Source organism: Emys orbicularis, chromosome 14 (assembly GCF_028017835.1).
Source record: "Emys orbicularis isolate rEmyOrb1 chromosome 14, rEmyOrb1.hap1, whole genome shotgun sequence".
Taxonomy (NCBI): Eukaryota; Metazoa; Chordata; order Testudines; family Emydidae; genus Emys; species Emys orbicularis.
In genome coordinates this window covers 3,505,917-3,524,503 of record NC_088696.1, presented here as the reverse complement: position 1 = coordinate 3,524,503, position 18,587 = coordinate 3,505,917, and the positions used below count along the sequence as shown (strand labels likewise).

Here is an 18,587-nt window from a genome sequence, read left to right as displayed (position 1 = left end):
AGAGGGATATTTTAAAATGGTTGTCACATAGTGGGCAGCTTATTTCAAGGAGACTCAATGATAGTGGGAGAGCACATGGTATTTCTACTCTCATCTATTAGTTTTTGCATCACAGTGGCTCAGGATAAAAGTGCCTGAAAACGCCAATATGATATATCCCGCATTATCAATAAGGGGGTCTTCACAGACCCTTGCACTGTGCAGGTATTATGGGGCACTACGCAGTTTTGACCTGCCTGCATGTATAGTATGCATCTTACCTGTCAGGAGGGTTAAAATAGGAAGCAGCTATTAGATTCTGGCAAAAGGATGTCAGTAAAAGATCAATGACCTGGAAGAAAAGACATAATTCATTTCTACTTTGTGGAGTTTGTGTCTAGATTTAGTTTTAGGATATGTATATACATACAATTACCCAACACAATCTTAAAGAAAATACGTTAATGTTTATAATGGGTACACCAGATCACTGGTGCCAAAAAACTGAAATTAAAGTCCTGTGTTATAAACCCAGGAGTGTTTTATATCCCCCAATTAACATCCAGACATATTGTGATGTTATTAACATGAACTGTGATTGTATAGATCATTGTTGCAACCAAGGTCCTATAGTTGCGCCAAATCTTGTACAAAGGGGGTCAAGTGAGGTGTTTATGAAAAGGTTATAATTATGCTGTCTGTATGTGTGTATCATTTTTGTATTTGAAGTTATGAATATTGGCTATGTACTTGTATCTCAATGTGTTTGATTCTAAGTAGCATCAGTGAAGCATTTGGTGAACTTCTTGAGAATAGTATCAGAGGGGTAGCTGTGTTAGTCTGAATCTGTAAAAAGCAACAGAGGGTCCTGTGGCACCTTTAAGACTAACAGAAGTATTGGGAGCATAAGCTTTCGTGGGTAAGAACCTCACTTCTTCAGCTGCAAGTCTTGCATCTGAAGAAGTGAGGTTCTTACCCACGAAAGCTTATGCTCCCAATACTTCTGTTAGTCTTAAAGGTGCCACAGGACCCTCTGTTGCTTTTTTCTTGAGAATGGGCACTTACTCAAAATAGTCCTATTAAGAAACAAACACTCAACTGACAATGGACCTTGGGAGACTCCAATCCACATCTGAGGAGCCTTCCTGGGAATGTTCAAGGTAGCATGTGAGCAATGGCTGCCGCCTGCAAACTGAGTCATGCATGGACATGTGACTTGCCCATGAGACTCCAAACTCCATCTTGCTGCTGTGATTTTTCCACAGTAAGAACAAAAGGGGTCCTTCCACATGGCAGAGGATATAAAAGGCCCTGGAAACCCCTCCATTTTGTCTTCAATCCTGCTTCTGACCTCTGGAGGAACTGTGCTTGAAACTGAAGCTCTGAACAAAGGACTGAGTGACCCATCCAAGCTGTGATGTTTGTACTCCAGAGACTTGATTGGTTTAAATCAGCAGGAATCCCATCAAGCCTGAACTAAGAACTTTGCAATTGTCGTATGTATTTGATTCCATTTTAACCAATTTTAACTCATCTATATTTCTTTCTTTTTATGAATAAACCTTTAGATTCTAAAGAATTGGCAACAGCATAATTTGTGGGTAAGAGCTAACTGGTATATTGACCTGGGTCTGGGGGTTGGTCCTTTGGGATCGGGAGAACCTTTTTTCTTTTACTGGGGTATTGGTCTTCATAATCATTCATCCCCAAAAGGGGTACGCTGGTGGTGATACGTACAGGGAAACTGGAGTGTCTGAGGAAATTGCTTGTATGACTTCTGGTTAGCCAGTGGGGTAAAACCGAAGTCCTCTCTTTTGGCTGGCTGGCTGTGCCTTAGTAGTGAAGGACCCCCAGCGTTGGGCTGTGACTGCCCTGCTCTAAGTAATTTGTTCTGAATTGATATTCTCATTAGTGTTCCGCCAAAGGCCGCTTTGTTACATATCTGTCTTGTAAAGAAAGCCTATCCCATCTGAAAGATTTACATAGCATACAGTACACCCCTAGGTCTCTTCACCAGACATCCAAAGATTTCTGAAAGGCTAAATACAAGTTTATATTCTCCGTAGAGCAATGCAAGAAGCACAGATTGGAAATAAATTGACTGCTCTTCACAGACAAGAAAGCTTTTGACAAGCACTGTACATGTATTTACATTTATTCCATCAACTCCATTTGCTTATTGTTCCAGGCTCTACAATACTCACACGCTGATCCTGCTGTTCACGTCTTGGGGCACCAATGTTAAGTTGGATCTGAGAACTGAAGGGAGCAGCTTCATTTTCATTATTGCTGTGTCCCAGGACAGTCGTCAGTCTCTCAGAGATCAGTGCAATCTGGGCTGGCGCAGCTGCGGGAAAGAGCAGCGTGAGAAGAAGAAAACAAGAGTGGGCAAGTGTGAAGGTGGGAAAGGAGCTGGAATTAAGAGAACACACCCACTTCCAAGGCTGATGGATGTCCATTTTCAATGTAAGGGGGAGAGGAAAGAGTGTATGCCCCATTCACTGCCTTTAAAATTCACACCAGAGACTCTAAAATCCTGAAAAGCAGCAAAAGAGATTTGCCCTCCTGATGTGCTCAAAATGCAGAATAAATTACATCTTTTGGCTTGGAAACACCCAAAATGGCGGGCTAGAATGAAGGAGTGGATGAAACTCCAGCTCAGACCAATATGTTACCAAGGAGATGCACTGCAAGGCAGTAACATGTATCACTCCAGGAGTTTCAAACCTCAAGTATATGGAAATGATTAAGCCCCAGAATATTCCCTGCTGAGGGACAGGGAAAGATAAGTCACTTATCTAAAGGCCTCTGTCACAAAAGTAGAGATCTTCCCATCCTCTTGAAAACAAACTCAGATGTTCCTGCCAACCTGCTTGTAGAGTGCTTGGCATATTTACATCTTTAGGAATAAATTACTATGATGTTTGGGATTCAGTATTTCCCACCCTAAATTTTTAAACAACCAGAAAACTTATGTACTGTTCTCCAAATCACTATGTTTTATTTTATTTATTATGTTTCAGCAAGTGCATCTTCTTTCATTTGCTAGGATGATGGATTTCCCCATACATAAAAACTTGACCAATGCATCCATCCTGACTGCCATTTAGAATTGTTTTCATAAAATGTATTTCATAGTTTAAGGTATCTCAAAGCACTTTAGATAGTAGCACAAGGGTAGTAACTGTGCAGGCAATGGAGCATCCACTAGGCATTCTATGATAGTTCACACAGTGCTAAGTACATTATAACTTACTTTATGGATCAGAAGAACGTTAGTCAGGACACGATAATTATTAGTTATTTTCTTGAAAAAAAGAAAAGATGGGATCTTTAACTCCCATCAGAGACTTATGACAAGAACCATATTTCATCTTCCATCAGAGGAAGTGTATCCCAATGGCAGCTCCCTTGTCCCCAATACTGCACTAACAGCTTTTAGGAGCACAAGTGCAGGAGTGGGGGTGGCCCCCCAACCTTTTGACAGAGATGAGTGAGTTGTCTAGGGATCTTTACTGACTTATTCTTTTAAGTTAAAAGCTTAACTGTCAAACTAATTAGGTACTCAAAAAACAAAACAAAACAAATATCAGACCTGAAGAAATTATATGAATCAGAGGTTACAGTCCTCAACCACCTTTGGCATGAAGCATAACACTGCTGTTTCTGCCAGCATTAGCCACTTTCTTGTAGTGGCCTTGTATGAACTTTATTTTAAAGTATTTGCTACATGCCTCCCTACGTACCATCATGTTTGCTTTGGTCTGTGGTCAGCATTCTCAGTTCATCCAGTTCAGCCTTCAGCTGTTCAACAGGCTCTTTGAGATGGTCAGTCTTTAATTCTATTGCTCCATCTATATAAATAAAAGAGAGGCTCTATATTATTTCTGTCTGTATTAGAATACTAGAAATATAGGGCTGAAAGGGCCCTCAAGAGGTTATCTAATCCATCCCTCAACACTGAGGCAGAGTCAAGTATACCTAGACCATCCCTGATAGATGTTTGTTCAATCTGTTCTTAAAAACCTCCAATGACAGGGAATCCCCAACCTCACTCAGTAACCTATAGTCTAGTACTTAGTTTTTCTTAAATCTAACCAAAATTTCCCTTGCTGCAGATTAAGCCCATTACTTCTTGTCCTACTTTTAGTGGGCATGAAGAACAGTTGATCGCAGTCCTCTTTATAACAGTCCTTAACATATCTGAAGCCTCATCAGGTCCTTTCAATCTTCTTTTCTTGAAACTAAACAAACATACCCAGGTTTTTTAACCTTTCCTCATAGGTCAGGTTTTCTAAATCTTTTATCATTTGTGTTGCTCTCCTCCGCACACTCTCCAATTTGTCCACATCTCTGAAAGCGTGGCATCCAAAACTGGACACAGTACTCCCGCTGAGGCCTCACCGCAGTCGAGAGAGAGGAACAACCACTTTAAATACACAAAACCTAAAGCAATGATTCACTGATCTCTACTTAGGGTTAACGTGAAAGCAGAATTCACTTTGGGATATAAAATAGTATACAAAGAACATGGATCTGCCACAATGCACAGAATCATTTTTATCCTCAAAATCATTTACTCCTGGGGGAATTCTGCACTACTGTGCGCACATAATCAATCAGCCGCGCATATTTTTAATTTTTTGTGCAGAAAAAAAGCTTCTGCTGAAAAGTTGCTGCAGTTCCGCCTTTTGCCCAACAGAGGGCGCTGTGGCACTAGAGCACAGCAGCCACTCCCAGTGAGCTAGGGAAGAGAAAGAGCCTGCCTTCTTCACAACGCCAGCTGGGTCAGGTCAGGAGACAGGGGCTATGAGGAGACAGACAACATGGGGTTGCTGGGGGGGGGTGGGGGGGTGTGTCAGACAGGGGCTCATAAGGGCTAGTGGGGGAGGACTAGGGCAGGGGCTGAATGGGATTGGAGGGGCAGGGCCATATGGTGATGGGGAGGGGGTGCAGAGCTACCGGGGGAAGGAGGTGGCTGAGTGGGGGCACAGACACACCTGGGGACAGGGGGAGGGGGTGCAGGGCCACTTGGGATTGGAGGAGTGGGTGTCTGAGTGGGGGTGGAGGGACATGTGCCTGACTGAATGGGAAAGGCTAGGGGTTATCTAGGGTCTGCATGGGGGAAGCTCCTTAACAGTCCTTCCAGTCCCCCACCCCCCCACCCCAAAAAAACCCCTTTCCATACTTTTCCCACCCATACCCAACAACTGTCCAAGTTCACACCCAGGCTCCTTCCCAGCAATTATTTCCCTCTCCCTCAGCTCCTCCATTACCACTGACTCCCCCCAGCCTTGCACTGCTTCTGTGGGGTATGAGAAATATGGTTCCATATTGTAGTTTAAATGAATTACTCAGAGTTCTGTATTAATATGCCTAGTAAGGAATCTATTTGTCAAAAAACATTTTCTGAATCTTTTGTGTCATCTGTATTGTTACAGACATACTTCCTGACAGGTATTTTGAAATAAATGACCAAAAACAATTGAAACTGGTGTGATTATATGGTCTTATTTTGACAAATAAAATACACAGTTTTCCAGAATTTTTAATTTTTTGTTGCAGAATTTTTAATGTTTTGGCACAGAATTCCCTCAGGAGTAAATCATTGTACCTTTTGACTAGTCGGTTATGAATTTATGTCTAGTTCAGGAAGGAATTTAACTTTCAGAACCAAGAAATGAAGAAATCTTACTTCATATTTTCCTTACTATTCTCCTTTGCTTCCAGCCTCCAGAAATTCGCATAAGCAAACTAGGGAAATATGGTCTAGGTGAAGTTACTATAAGAGAGGTGCACAACTGGTTGAAAGACTGTACTCAAAGAGCAGTTACAATGGCTCTCTCTCAGACAGTGAGGATATAGCCAATGTGGTCCCACAGGAGTCAATCCTGGGTCCAGTACTATTCATATGTTCATTAATAACTTGGATAGTGGAGTGGAGAATATGATTATAAAAGTTGCTGATGACACCAAGATGCAGAGGGGTTGCAAGCACTTTCGAGGACAGGTTTAGAATTCAAAAGAATTGGCGAATTGATCTGAAATCAACAAGATGAAATTCAATAAAGACAAGTGCAAAGTACAACACTACACTACAACTAGGAAGAAAAAAAAAAATCAAATGCACTACTACAAAATGGGGAATAACTGACTAGGTGGTTCCTACTGTTGAAGAGGATCTGGAGGCTAACTTCATCCTGGGCTATATTAACAGAGTGTCATATGTAAGACACAGGAGGCAATGGTCCTGCTCTACTCAGCATTGGTGAGACCTCAGCTGGAGTAGTGTGTCCAATTCTGGGCACTGCACTTTAGGAAAGATGTGCACAAATTGGTAAAAGTTTTAGATAACTTGATGGATGAGGAAAGGTTAAAAAAAACTGACAAGTTTAGTCTTAAGAAAAGACAACTGAGGAGGAGGGGGGGGACCTGAGACCAGTCTTCAACTATGTTAAGGGCTTTTATAAAGAACAGTGAAGGATTGTTCTCCATGTCCACTGAAGGTAGAACAAGAAGTAATGGCTTGAATTGGCAGCAAGGGACATTTAGGTTAGCTATTAGGAAACAAATTTCTAACTATAAGGATTGTTAAATTCTGGAATAAGCTTCTAAGGAAGGGTGTGGTATCCCCATCATTGAAGCTTTTTAAGAACTGGTTGGACAAACACCTGTCAGGGATGCTCTAGGTTTACTTATTCCTAATCAGTGCAGGGAGCTGGACTTGATGACTTCTCAAGGTCACTTCCAGCCCTTCATTTCTGTGATTCTATGAAGTGTCTGTTCTCCCAGCAAGGCTGGGAAAACATTCCAGAAATACAAAGTTAAATGCTAAAGTTTTAAGTACTAAGTAATCAGATTCTCCTCAAACAAGAAAGCAAGAACTCTACAGAAATCTCCAGATGGGTACATTGGGTTTATTTTGTTTGAATCGCAAAAGATGGTAAGTTCCCACTTGTCACCACAGAGACGCTGCCACCAGCAACATTCCACACACCCCCCCCGGAGCGCTGCTTTACCGCGTTATATCAGAATTCGCGTTATATCGGGGTAGAGGTGTATTAGGGATAACAAGGCTGGTGCATGATCATTTTCCTTTGAGGAAATGACAGTCTATGAGTTTGTACTGTTCAGAAGGGTACTGAGCAGTACAAGACATTTCTAGGGGACAAGGCTGGGACTGGGAATTTGAGGGTGTCACCCTGTATGTAATTCATGAGTGACTGCTCAGAGCTCATGTATTTAGCTGGGAGTGAATTTGCATCTGAAGGCTATGTAAACAGGCCAGGAGTGGATGTTCTGACAGCAAAGCAGCGTAAGAGGCACCCCAGGCTAGAAAGTTAAGGGACAGCTGTTCAACAGTCCAGATTGAACCCTGGATAATGTTACATGCACCAAGGAGGAGTTAGGCCTTATTGAATCAGCTCTACTAGGCTGTAGAAAATATTGACTAGGCTGAGCCACTAGAGGTCATTATCAACTCAAATGATTCTTTACAAGCTTTTTATTTTCCATCACAGAGACCTGCACAGCTGTCACCACTTAGTACTTCTGCATCTCCTGGAAACCAGGAGGACACTGAGCAGTCAGACTCCACTGAATATCAGATACTTAACAGCATCTGTGTCTTCATGTTAAGCAAAAGGGGTTGAAACATCCCTATATACCTGCTGCTTCTTTGTGAGACTTTTTTCATGTTTGAAGTGGCTTTAGCAGGAGTAATTTTCTGTGTACAAACTTTTGAGCACACTTGTTAAACAGGAATATTTTACATTAGCTAGTCTGACCTGCATTACTTCAAAATCATGAAGTAAACTTTCTTGCATTTGAAGATATTGCCAATTTGAAAATGTTAGTGTTTTGAAAATCTATTTGCTAACAGAGAATACATAAAAGAGCCCATTCAAAAATCTACAATAGCACCAACATGATGGCTGTGGTGGGATCTTAAATTAAATCCACCTCAAACAGGTGTGGATTGGCAACTGCAATTGTTACATTTTCAGATCTATTTCTCACTCCCTCCCACATCCCCTCTCCTTGAGCATGCACTTTATCCTGTCCTTTGAAAGGCAGGACCACAACAAAGCCTGGATGCAGAAGACCAGGGCTTAGGTTCTCACTCTTCAGTCTAGTGGGGACTATGTTACTCAGGGCTGAGAGCACTTAGTCTCTGAAGAAGAGATGAAGACACTAGGGTAATGACGGTTTACAGAAGCACATACATGGCTTTGTAGAAGTCACGTTCTCAATCACAGCAAGTGCTCATATATAGAGTTGGCAAGGAATTAAAAATGGTGGCAAGAGTAAGGAGGTAAAGAAATCCAATAAAGTATCTCTACCTCAGCTCCATAACCTTAATTCCTGCTCCTGTACAGAACATGGGTCTTGCCTCCCCCCGGCCCCCAAAGGGTAGCAGAAATCCAACTGCCTGCTTGCTAAATATGACCTAGCAATTAGATGTCGTTTTGGAATTGCCATTGTAGCAACTGACTCCTTGTCTGCCACAAGTGTGCTGCATTCATTGTAGACGGTCCTATGCTCTCACATTCCAAGAGCCAATACCTGACTGAGTTTGGATCAATCCTATAGCAATAAAATTACCAAGCTCAGCCAAAAAGGCACTTAATATAGTTGCTTTCTTGAGGCTCCACAACTGCAGTCTATCACCACAAAGACAGCTGATAAAGTTTAATTTAGACGGGGGGGAAATTTCTCTTGGATGACAGAAAATGATTTGCAGTAGAAACTGTAACAATAGATATACCTCTCTGCAGACTCTTCCATTTGCAAAGTGACAGCCACCAGATTTTTAAACGTGATATCTAAATGACCACTAAAGAGAAATATGTGCCATTGTGTTCTTGTTGTTCGTCCTTCGAGTTTGAAGATGACCACGACATCACTGATTGGTTTGGTTTCTGTGAACATGTGAGTGGCTGATCAGGCCAATTTGAGCTTTGAACTGTCTGTGGCACACTGAGCAAGAGATGCCATGATGGGTTACTTGATAACAGCGGACATGCTGCTGTTGAGAGATTTACCCTGCCGGCGCGTCTGCTCTGCCTCTGTGGTTCTCTTCTGCTCACAGACTGTAGCTCCAGTATGGATGAGACTTTGCCAGGTAGAATGATTATGAGCGAGATCTTCTCAAATATCTGGGTCAATGTCTAGTCTTTGAAACATTTCTGTTGGTCTCCCTGAGCATGCTTTCCCTCCTTTAACTCACCCTAAAAAATCTTCTTTGGCAGTTGTTCATCTGACATTCTGGTGACATGGCTTGCCCATCTCATCTGTGATTTCATCAAGAGAATGGATGCTTGGAATACCTGCCCATATGAGAACCTCAGTATCTGGAACCTTGTCTTGCATCTTATCCTCATCAGTTTCCTCAGACAGCCCATGTGAAAGTGAGTCAGTTTCATAACATGGAGTTTGTACACTGTCCACATTTTGCATGCATACATCATAGTTGGCAACATGATAGCTTTGTAGACTTCAGTTTTGTTTGTTGACTAATGCCTCTGCACTCCCACACATTTTCATGTAGTCTGCCAAAGGCCAACACTTGCTTTAGCAATTCTGGCATTGGTTTCATCATCGATATGAATTGCACATGACAGTGTACTGCTGAGATAGGTGAACTCGTCCACTGCCTGGAGGGTTTAGCCATTCATTGTGATAGTAGCTCTATGTAAGGTTTTCCTGGCGCAGGCTGGTACATCATTTCTGTTTTCTTGAGGTTGATTGAGAGACCAAAATTATCACAAGCTGAAGAGAAACAGTTTATACTCCGCTGCATGTCAGACTCAGATTTGGCAGTCAGGGAACAGTCATTAGCAAACAGAAGATCACGAATTATCACTTCCTGTACCTTTGTCCTGATCTGTATCTGTAGTCTCCTCAGATTTAAAATTTGCCATCAGTCCGGTATCTGATGCCAATACCAGTGTCACTGTCACAAAAGGCATCTGTAAACATAGCAGAAAACCTCATACTGAAGAGGACTTGGGTCAACACACAGCTCTTCTTGACTCCATTGATGACTGGGAATGGTTCAGATGACTCATCGTCATCCATAACGCAAGGGACCATGCCATCATGGAATTGCTGAACCATTGTGATGAATTTTGCCATGATCTTCCAAAGGCCCTCCCAACTGATTATAGCAAATGCTTTTTTCAGGTCAATGAAAGTCATATACAGGTTGGAGTTCTGTTCCTGGCATTTCTCCTGAAGTTGACGAGCTGCAAACACCATGTCTATGACCTTGCATCCTTTCCTGAAGCCACACGGTCTCTCAGGCAGGAGTCCTTATCCAATGTGTTGCACAAGGCAATTCCGCAGGTGCCCTAGACATTGTCTGCTTTACCTTAACCCCGGTCAGAATACTGCGGCTGATGGGGATCCTGCTACAGCGGTCGAAAAATCACACACAAAGACAAATTAAAAAAAAAAAAAAAAAAGACAAAAGGTGACACCACTCACCATCAGTGTTTGGAATGCAAACACATTAATGGACTGCACAACAGCAGACAGACCAGAGAGAGCAGCTCTAGTTGGTAGCGAACTGGCCAGATGTAACATCCAGATAGCATCCCTGACTGAAACCCACCTAGCTAAAGAACAACTTACTGAAAAAGGAGCCAGTTATACCTTCTTCTGGAGTGGCTGTAGCAAAGAAGATGGACATGAAGCTGAGGTTGGGTTTGCCATCAAAATACAGCTAGTTCATAGACTATCAGGGTTGGAAGGGACCTCAGGACGTCATCTAGTCCAACCCCCTGCTGAAAGCTTAGTTAACAAGCTTACGAATTTCCCAAAGGGTGTGAATGCTAGACTCATGCTAATGAGACTCCCACTATTTGGGAAAAGACGTGCAACTATCATCAGCGCCTATGCACCCACCATGACCGACCCAGATTTGATCAAGGATAAATTTTACGAAGACCTGGGGTCACTTATTGAAGAAGTGCCAAAGGCAGACAAGCTCAACATTCTTGGTGACTTCAGTGCTAGAGTTGGCGCAGATTATCAGGCATGGCCAGGTATCATTGGGGAAAAAATGGCCTTGGGAAATGCAACAGCAACGGGCTCCTCTTACTGAGGAAATGTGCTGAACATGACTTCTTCATCACCAACAGTCTTCTACCTGTCAAACTGTGACAAGATGTCTTGGATTCATCTGCGCTTCAAGCACTAGTATCATATTAACTAGGTCTAGGTTGGACATTAGGAAACACTATTTCACTAGGAGGGTAGTGAAGCACTGTAATGGGTTACCTAGGGAGGTGGTGGAATCTCCATCCTTAGAGGTTTTTAAGGCCCGGCTTGACAAAGCCCTGGCTGGGATGATTTAGTTGGGGATTGGTCCTACTTTGAGCAGAGGATTGGACTAGCTGACCTCCTGAGGTCTCTTCCAACCCTAATATTCTATGATTCTATGTCATCATCAGGAGACGAGACAGACAGGATGTTAGAGTGACAAAGGCCATGAGAAGTGCAGAATGCTGGACTGATCAAAGGCTTATAGTCTCCAAGCTGAATATCCAGATACATCCTAGTGGAAGACCATGAGGTAAAAAAAGCACCCGAAAAGCTTAATGTCTCCAAATTAAAACAGGCTTTTGCTGAAGAACTGTGCAACTTGTAACAATTGATGCAAACTAACATCATCAAGGAAAATTGGGCATTGTGTACTCAGCTGCATCAAATACCCACAGTTCCATCACACGTAAACATCAACATTGGTTTGATGAAAACAATACCGACAAAGGGAGACTATTGAACGAGAAATATTGGCTCCATGAGGTCTGTTTAGGAGACAGCACTTCAACATCTAAGAAGGCAGTCTTCAACAACATTAAGAGGATTGTCCAATGCAAACAGAGAGATGCAGAACTGATGGCTGAGCAGCCAGGCAGATGAGAGTCAATCTTATGCAGACAGCAATGGTATGAAGAATTTCTATACTGCTCTAGGGACAATCTATGGGCCATGGTCATCAGGAACATTTCCAGTACTGAGTGCCAATGGCACCACACTGCTCATTGACAAAGAAAAAAGATAAACTGTTCTGCCCACCTTTGCTGTAACAACATATCAAGCATCTATTAGCAAGGAGGCAATTGATCAACTGCCCCAGATTGATATTAACATCTCTCTTGCTGATCCCCCAACACTCACTGAAACTGCAAAAATGATGGACCTGCTGTCAAATGGTAAAACACCTGGAGCAGATGCTATACCAGAAGTCTATCAAGCCAGAGGCTTGCACATGGCTCTGAAACTGACTGAATTTTTCCAGTCAATGTGGACTCAAGGAACTATACCCCAGGAGTACAAGGTTGCATCCATCGTCCACTTGTACAAACAGAAAGGTAACAGACAATCCTGCAACAACTATCAGGGCATCTCTTTGTTGTCAATAGCCAGCAAAATTCTCACCAGAATTATATGTACACACCTGACTACTACAGAAGCTGGGGAGGAGGAAATCCAGAGGCCAATAAAGTCTTAAAGAAAAGCAAAGATCACTCTTATTTTTCTACACATTTTTATTGCACCCATCACCCTGGATGGTAGGTATCCAAGCAAATATATTTAATACAAACACCACCCTAATAAAATTCAGAATCAAACCACAATATATTTTGTTTTATGTATTAATAAAACACCAATCACTGTTGTCTATATATAGGGAAAGAATCTGATTTGTAATGCTTGGAAAAATTCCCATCTAAAAGGGAGTCAGTGAAAACAGATGTTTAATCTTGGTTCATTTCTCTAACAAACTAATGCTTAAGTAAATACAGATATTTCTCACCTTGTAACAGTTTCTCTTTCAAAGAATGACAGGCTTGGATATATCTGGAGTACAAGTTTGGTGGAATTTTGTCAGCTCTGCAGCAAGAGAAAAAAAAATTCTATTTACATCATTTAACCTCAGAGTTCAGACTAATTAAAATAAGTGCATAACTAAAGCAGACACTGCACTTGACAACATTTTTATGATACCACCTGTCATAAAGCCAAGATAGTTGCACACTAGAGATTAGCAGTATTATACATATGTGGGGGCAAGAGTGCACAAAAGGGAGTGCAGTTATGGGACAGAGTATGCACTCAACTCAAGTGCAGGGCGAGACTGAAATCAAAGGCTGTATGACCTCCAAACACCTGATAGGCAGGTATACAATACTAAATGTTCATTACAGCGTTAATAGAAGGATTAGATCAATTAAATCAGTTTAAGTTGTAACATGCAGATAGGAGCTTGTCTACACGGTGGGGTAATACGCTCTATGGGGGTGTGATTTCTAAAGGGTACTAACGTGCTTTAATTGGTCCGTGTGACCCTGCTGGTGCACACTAAGCGTTCCCTAGTGCACTTTAACGTAGTACCGTTTCAGACAGCACTACATTAAAGAATACCAGCAGAGTCCATAAGGACCAATTAATGATCAATATATTAGTGCACTTTAGAAATCACGCCCTCATACAGTGCATTATCTCACCATAGAGACAAGCCTTAAGTCTTAGATATAGTTTGGAATTAAGAGACACGATTGAGGCATTCATACAGAAATGTTTGTTTTAAAGTCAGCTACAGAAAAGTTACTAGTTTTGAAACAAGTTTATTCCGACTGGGCAAGAAAACGTCACACAGTCAATCTTCAGGAATGATCGAGTCCTTACCACGGGATATGTCCTCCTTAGACACTATCCTGACAAACCATAACAGCAGATCTTGAAGTATTGCCATTGCAGCAAACCCATCCCCAGCAGCAAGGCACTCTACCTGCCAACTGAATCCAGGTGTCTCAGGGGGTGAGAAATCCTACCCGGGAGGTTAGCTAGTAGGTACCATTTTGCAAACAAGGTATCACAGCGCATGAACCTCAGATAACCTGATTCTGTAGTCAAACGTTCCCAACACATAGTCCAGAAAATCAGAAACTCCCTTTGCCTCATGTGCTTTATTTTCATACCTCTTTAAGGAGTCTATAAAAACGATGCGCGAGTCTGGAATTTCAGGGAGCTGTAACAAAAAGCAGCCAAATCAGAAATGCATTTACTACCCACAAACATGTTTCCAAATGAAAGGATAAGAAAAATACTAACCACACGTGGCATGAGTAAAGCAGGAATAAAGTGGGAAGCATAATAGGGTCTTCTGAAAATACTAAAACAGAAGGTGAAAAGATTAGCAACTAAATATGGAGGGCAATTTTGTTAATATCTTAGGAGTGATTTCTGCTTGCTACATGAATAAGAATATTTGAGTATAGTTGCTTCAGTTAAAAACCAGAACAAAACTTTATTAACCATAAAAACTCAGCAATTTAAAATGGAGAAATACCATACCCGTGTTAACTATTCTTAGTGTGGGGTTTCCTTCCTATTATTAGCTTCTCGGAGGATAGAGTCCAAATTCCCAGTTAGTATTCATAGCATGAAAACCTGGGTTTTCACACAGTACATTCTTATAGACATTGTTTTTTTAATTTTTAAACATCCTCAAAAGATGGCTTTTTAACAGAAGCGGTGTCTTCCCTTCTGTGTGCATATGACCTTTTTATCCTCTGAGAATCATCTGCACAAATAGCCTGAGCTTAGATGATTACTGCAGCACTGGATAAATTAACAAGATTTTCTTAAGTGCTTCTTTGCTTCCATCCTAAAATTTTATCTTATTTTTTCTTTGATGTGCTCTTGAAACAATCTTTTGAGAAACTTCTAGAAAGATACCATACCTGGCCTCCATCACACTTGTTGGGATCTTCCCTGTATTTTCAAATATCCGAATAGCCTTTTCAACATCTTCAAGTGCCTGGCTCTGGGGCTGGCTCATGTGGGTAACAAGAAGGGAACAATATAGTGAAGTCTTTAGCATAACGGAGTAAATCATGCTTGCCTTTTCTTGCTTAGTAACGGTGGTCTTATTTTTACAGCACAGAGACAAAGGGTGCAACTACATAACTGGAACAGGCTGGTATGGAGAGTAACAGTTCAAGTATACTAGTAAGGCTGCTCTATCTTCTGTGTTTCATGCACTTTGTTTTTTGGGATGGGGTTGAATTCAGTGCTCATAACCTTTCACTTAATTGCATTGGCTAGAACTAAACAGAATGCAGGGTATGGCCATCTAGGTGTCCCTCAAGCAGGCTGCTAATCAAATGAAGTTGCAACAACTTGTGGCAATCTCCCAATGTGCAAACATATCTAATGCAGATGAGGAGAGACAAGATGACCCTTTCACTAGGGACTTAAATAGAATTTGATCCTCCTAAGACAAACCACCAATGTACTCAGCTGCTGCACCACTGACAATAGCCCTATTTCATGCACTTTAAAATAAATTCAGTTTCTTTACTTATTTCCACATTCCATCTGTATGTCCTATTGCATTACCAACTAATCAAAATACAGAAACTATAGAAAAAAAGTGTGACTCAAAAGGATCAAGCCAAATATTCCCTTTTTGATTAGTATTATTCAAAATATATCATAAACAGGACAGTATAAAACTGCAGTCTGTAGACAACTCACTCCCCCGCATGGATTATTCCCCTTAAACGTGAGAGTCATGTAGATTCTACAGCAAACAGATGCTATACAAAATTAAAAAGTATTATTATTTACTGAGCTGATATATTGCATAGTTTTTCATGTAGCCAAAAATGCAGTGTAATTTTGTACTGAGACGTGTTACCACAGTAACAAAAAGTATAATTCACTGGAAGTCATCCTGGAAAATCCTCCAGTACCTGCACAGCTTCCTTTGTTGAAGATAAATCCTCATAGAGCCCCATGTCTTCTATAGCAACCTGTAAGTGTCACAAGAAAAAGGAAAATGTCACAGAGTAGTGGATACTCTGATGGGAAAGGATTTTTCAGGTGGAGGAGAATGCTTTTCACCAACCTTGAGATCAGCCAATCGGGTTTTGGCCAGAGTGATGTATTCCAAGAGAAAGGGACGGTATTTTGTTGGCACAAAAGGCGGATGCATTATATGGACCTAAAGAGTAAAATTCAAAGCAAGGTTTACTATTTGGACAGCACACAAAAGCCAGCTTCTGGTTCATCTCCTTACAGATTCCTGGGAGCTTTGAAGCTAGGCAATGAAAGCACTGTTGCCTGCTTAAGAGCTCACAGAAAAGCCGGTTATATGGCAAAGGAAATCTTTCCACATACAAAATTGCTATGAATTTTAATTTAGTCCCCTGAGGTACTCTTTCTTCATTGTGTCAAGGCATTAAAAGAACTCTCAGCTAGTTTATTTTATAGAGAAAACTTGGTCCTGCTTCTGAGGTACATATTGAAAGTTATAATAATAATCTGGTCCAGTCAAAGGCCATGTGACCTTAGTTTGATAAGCTGAAGCAGTTTGGAGTAGGCCCCTAACAACCGCACAAGAGAATGATCTCCATAAGATGCGTCTCACCTTCAGATACTGGGGTGCTTCAAAGGGGACCAATTCTGACAGGAACTCGAAGAGAAAGACCAAAGCCTTCTTACTGGTACCATGGTAACCACTGGCATTTCCAAAGGAAACCTGAAAGGGGGAACATGCGAAAATGGTCTTTCAGCCTTGAGAAAATTACTACCACTGCACCCTGCTACACTCAGTGTAGAAATCCCATCTACCCTATAAATCTGTTATCTGCCTAGATAGTGTTTCTGCAAAAAGATATTGAAAGTATATGATTTATAAAAATCAATCTCTACCAGAAAAATCTACCACAGTAAATATCAAAGTTCGGTTTAATGCTCTCTCGTGAGGACATTTATAGGTAGTTAAATGAGGTAATATACTGAAGGATTTGCAACAGCAAATGCACAGGTTTCTACACAGGGTAAATACAGCTTTGCTCTGATCCACTTAAGCATTACAGGGATAATAAACCTATCTATTGAGATCACACAAAACAAAGAATCAGTTCACTTTTCAATAAATCCTAAATATTTCACCATCAAAAGCTTCAGGACATATTTTCAGACCTTTCAAGCCAATTTGCATTTACAAAAATGCATGGGAATTTGTATGCGTAAATTGCTTACACATTTACCACAACTGTAAAAGCAAATGATCAATTATCCTAACTGATCAACACATGCAATTACAAAAACTGCATACACATTTTTGGTAAACAGGAGTACCTTACACATGCATTTCTCTAGCCTACAACTTGTGTTAATGATGATTTCAATTATCATGATTGTAACAAATGTTGTGCAAGGAGAGAGATTTCTGACCAATAAATGGAGAAGCCAATGTGTAGTTAGGGAGGAAGGAAAGATCAGAGAAAGCTAGAATGACTAAAGAAGAAATTATTTATTTGTAAATACAAAGGCAATATTTAAGACTAATAATATACAGTATCACCAATATCAGGATCATCAATTGTTGCTCTATTTCTACACCAGGCTGACTGACTGAAATGAAGATTTTCTTGTTCAGGTTTATATCAACCTGTTCTTTCCAACTGTCTCCCTTGTACACACTTCCTCTTCAGTTAAGGAATAAGATTCCCAGGAATAAGAAGTCCTTATTTATTCTTACCTTAAACCATTCAGCATAAGGCATGAACACAGCAGGACCCTCAAGGGCAGCCTGACGAGCTATCAAGAATGCAGTGATCATGTTTTCCATATCGTAATTCTCAAAGGCTTTTATCAGCAGACTGCTCAGAAGGTCTAGAAAAGGTATAACAATAGGCCAAAAACACTAAATATCTGTGGTAAAAATTTAATGGAATCTTGGCAACTGTGTTGGAATATTACTACAATAAATGCAGCCAATTATCTGTGATAAAAGACGTCTGGGAAACAGTGACAAGTGGCAGCACATAATACTACACTACAGATTCAAATTTGGGAGAGGCTTTGGGACTCGATCTTAACATCTTTTCATATATAATAAAAAGGCACTTTTGCTATTCAACAAACCCTTTAGACTCTACAGGGCTCCAAGCACTGCACAGAATACAGCAACTGAATGCACAATAGGAAACTCAGAAAAATGGAGTCTAACTACTAGTATCACATTGCAAGCGCACATGTTAAGGCAGAAGTCAGACTCTACAACACCCTGCCAACCACATTAGCAATTAAGATGGTTATCATATAACCACTGCTAGCTGAATTTAAAATTTGAGAAATGGGAAAGTCATAGGATGTGGCACGTGCATCAAGGTGAAACTTGGGAGTATTTGACTGGAAAAGCAGAGCTCCTGAATTGTTCATTACCTTATAAACACAGCAGACAATTATACAATGTCTGAAGCCATCTAAAAGCAGTGATTATAAATTTAATATTACAATGGTAATTATTGTGGACTGTTCAGCATTTGGAAAGCAAGAGACAGCAATGCACACAAGTTCCCTACCAAGTTTCTCAGCCCTCTGTACCTTTAACCAGCTGCTCTGCTTCAGTCTGGCAGACTACCAATGTAGAAAAGCAGGACAGCACGTGCTGCCAGTTCACCTCATGAGTCTCCAGAATCTGCTGCAAATGACAGATCAACTTCTCTGCACTGAATGCCACAAACAGCTGGAAGACAGGAACAGTGAATCACTTTAGCTATGAATTCTAACATTCACTA

The 18,587-nt window shown here is 41.0% G+C and overlaps 1 protein-coding gene across 1 annotated transcript in view; it reads right to left on the bottom strand.

Annotated features, from left to right (window-relative positions):
• FANCA (FA complementation group A) overlaps positions 1 to 18,587 on the bottom strand; it is a 58,146-nt gene that overhangs the window by 21,199 nt on the left and 18,360 nt on the right. The window contains 12 exon segments of the mRNA XM_065416356.1: positions 261 to 331; positions 2,184 to 2,326; positions 3,726 to 3,833; positions 12,806 to 12,882; positions 13,971 to 14,020; positions 14,104 to 14,164; positions 14,736 to 14,824; positions 15,750 to 15,809; positions 15,905 to 16,000; positions 16,427 to 16,537; positions 17,546 to 17,679; positions 18,394 to 18,535. Coding sequence (XP_065272428.1) covers positions 261 to 331; positions 2,184 to 2,326; positions 3,726 to 3,833; positions 12,806 to 12,882; positions 13,971 to 14,020; positions 14,104 to 14,164; positions 14,736 to 14,824; positions 15,750 to 15,809; positions 15,905 to 16,000; positions 16,427 to 16,537; positions 17,546 to 17,679; positions 18,394 to 18,535 — 1,142 coding nt within the window.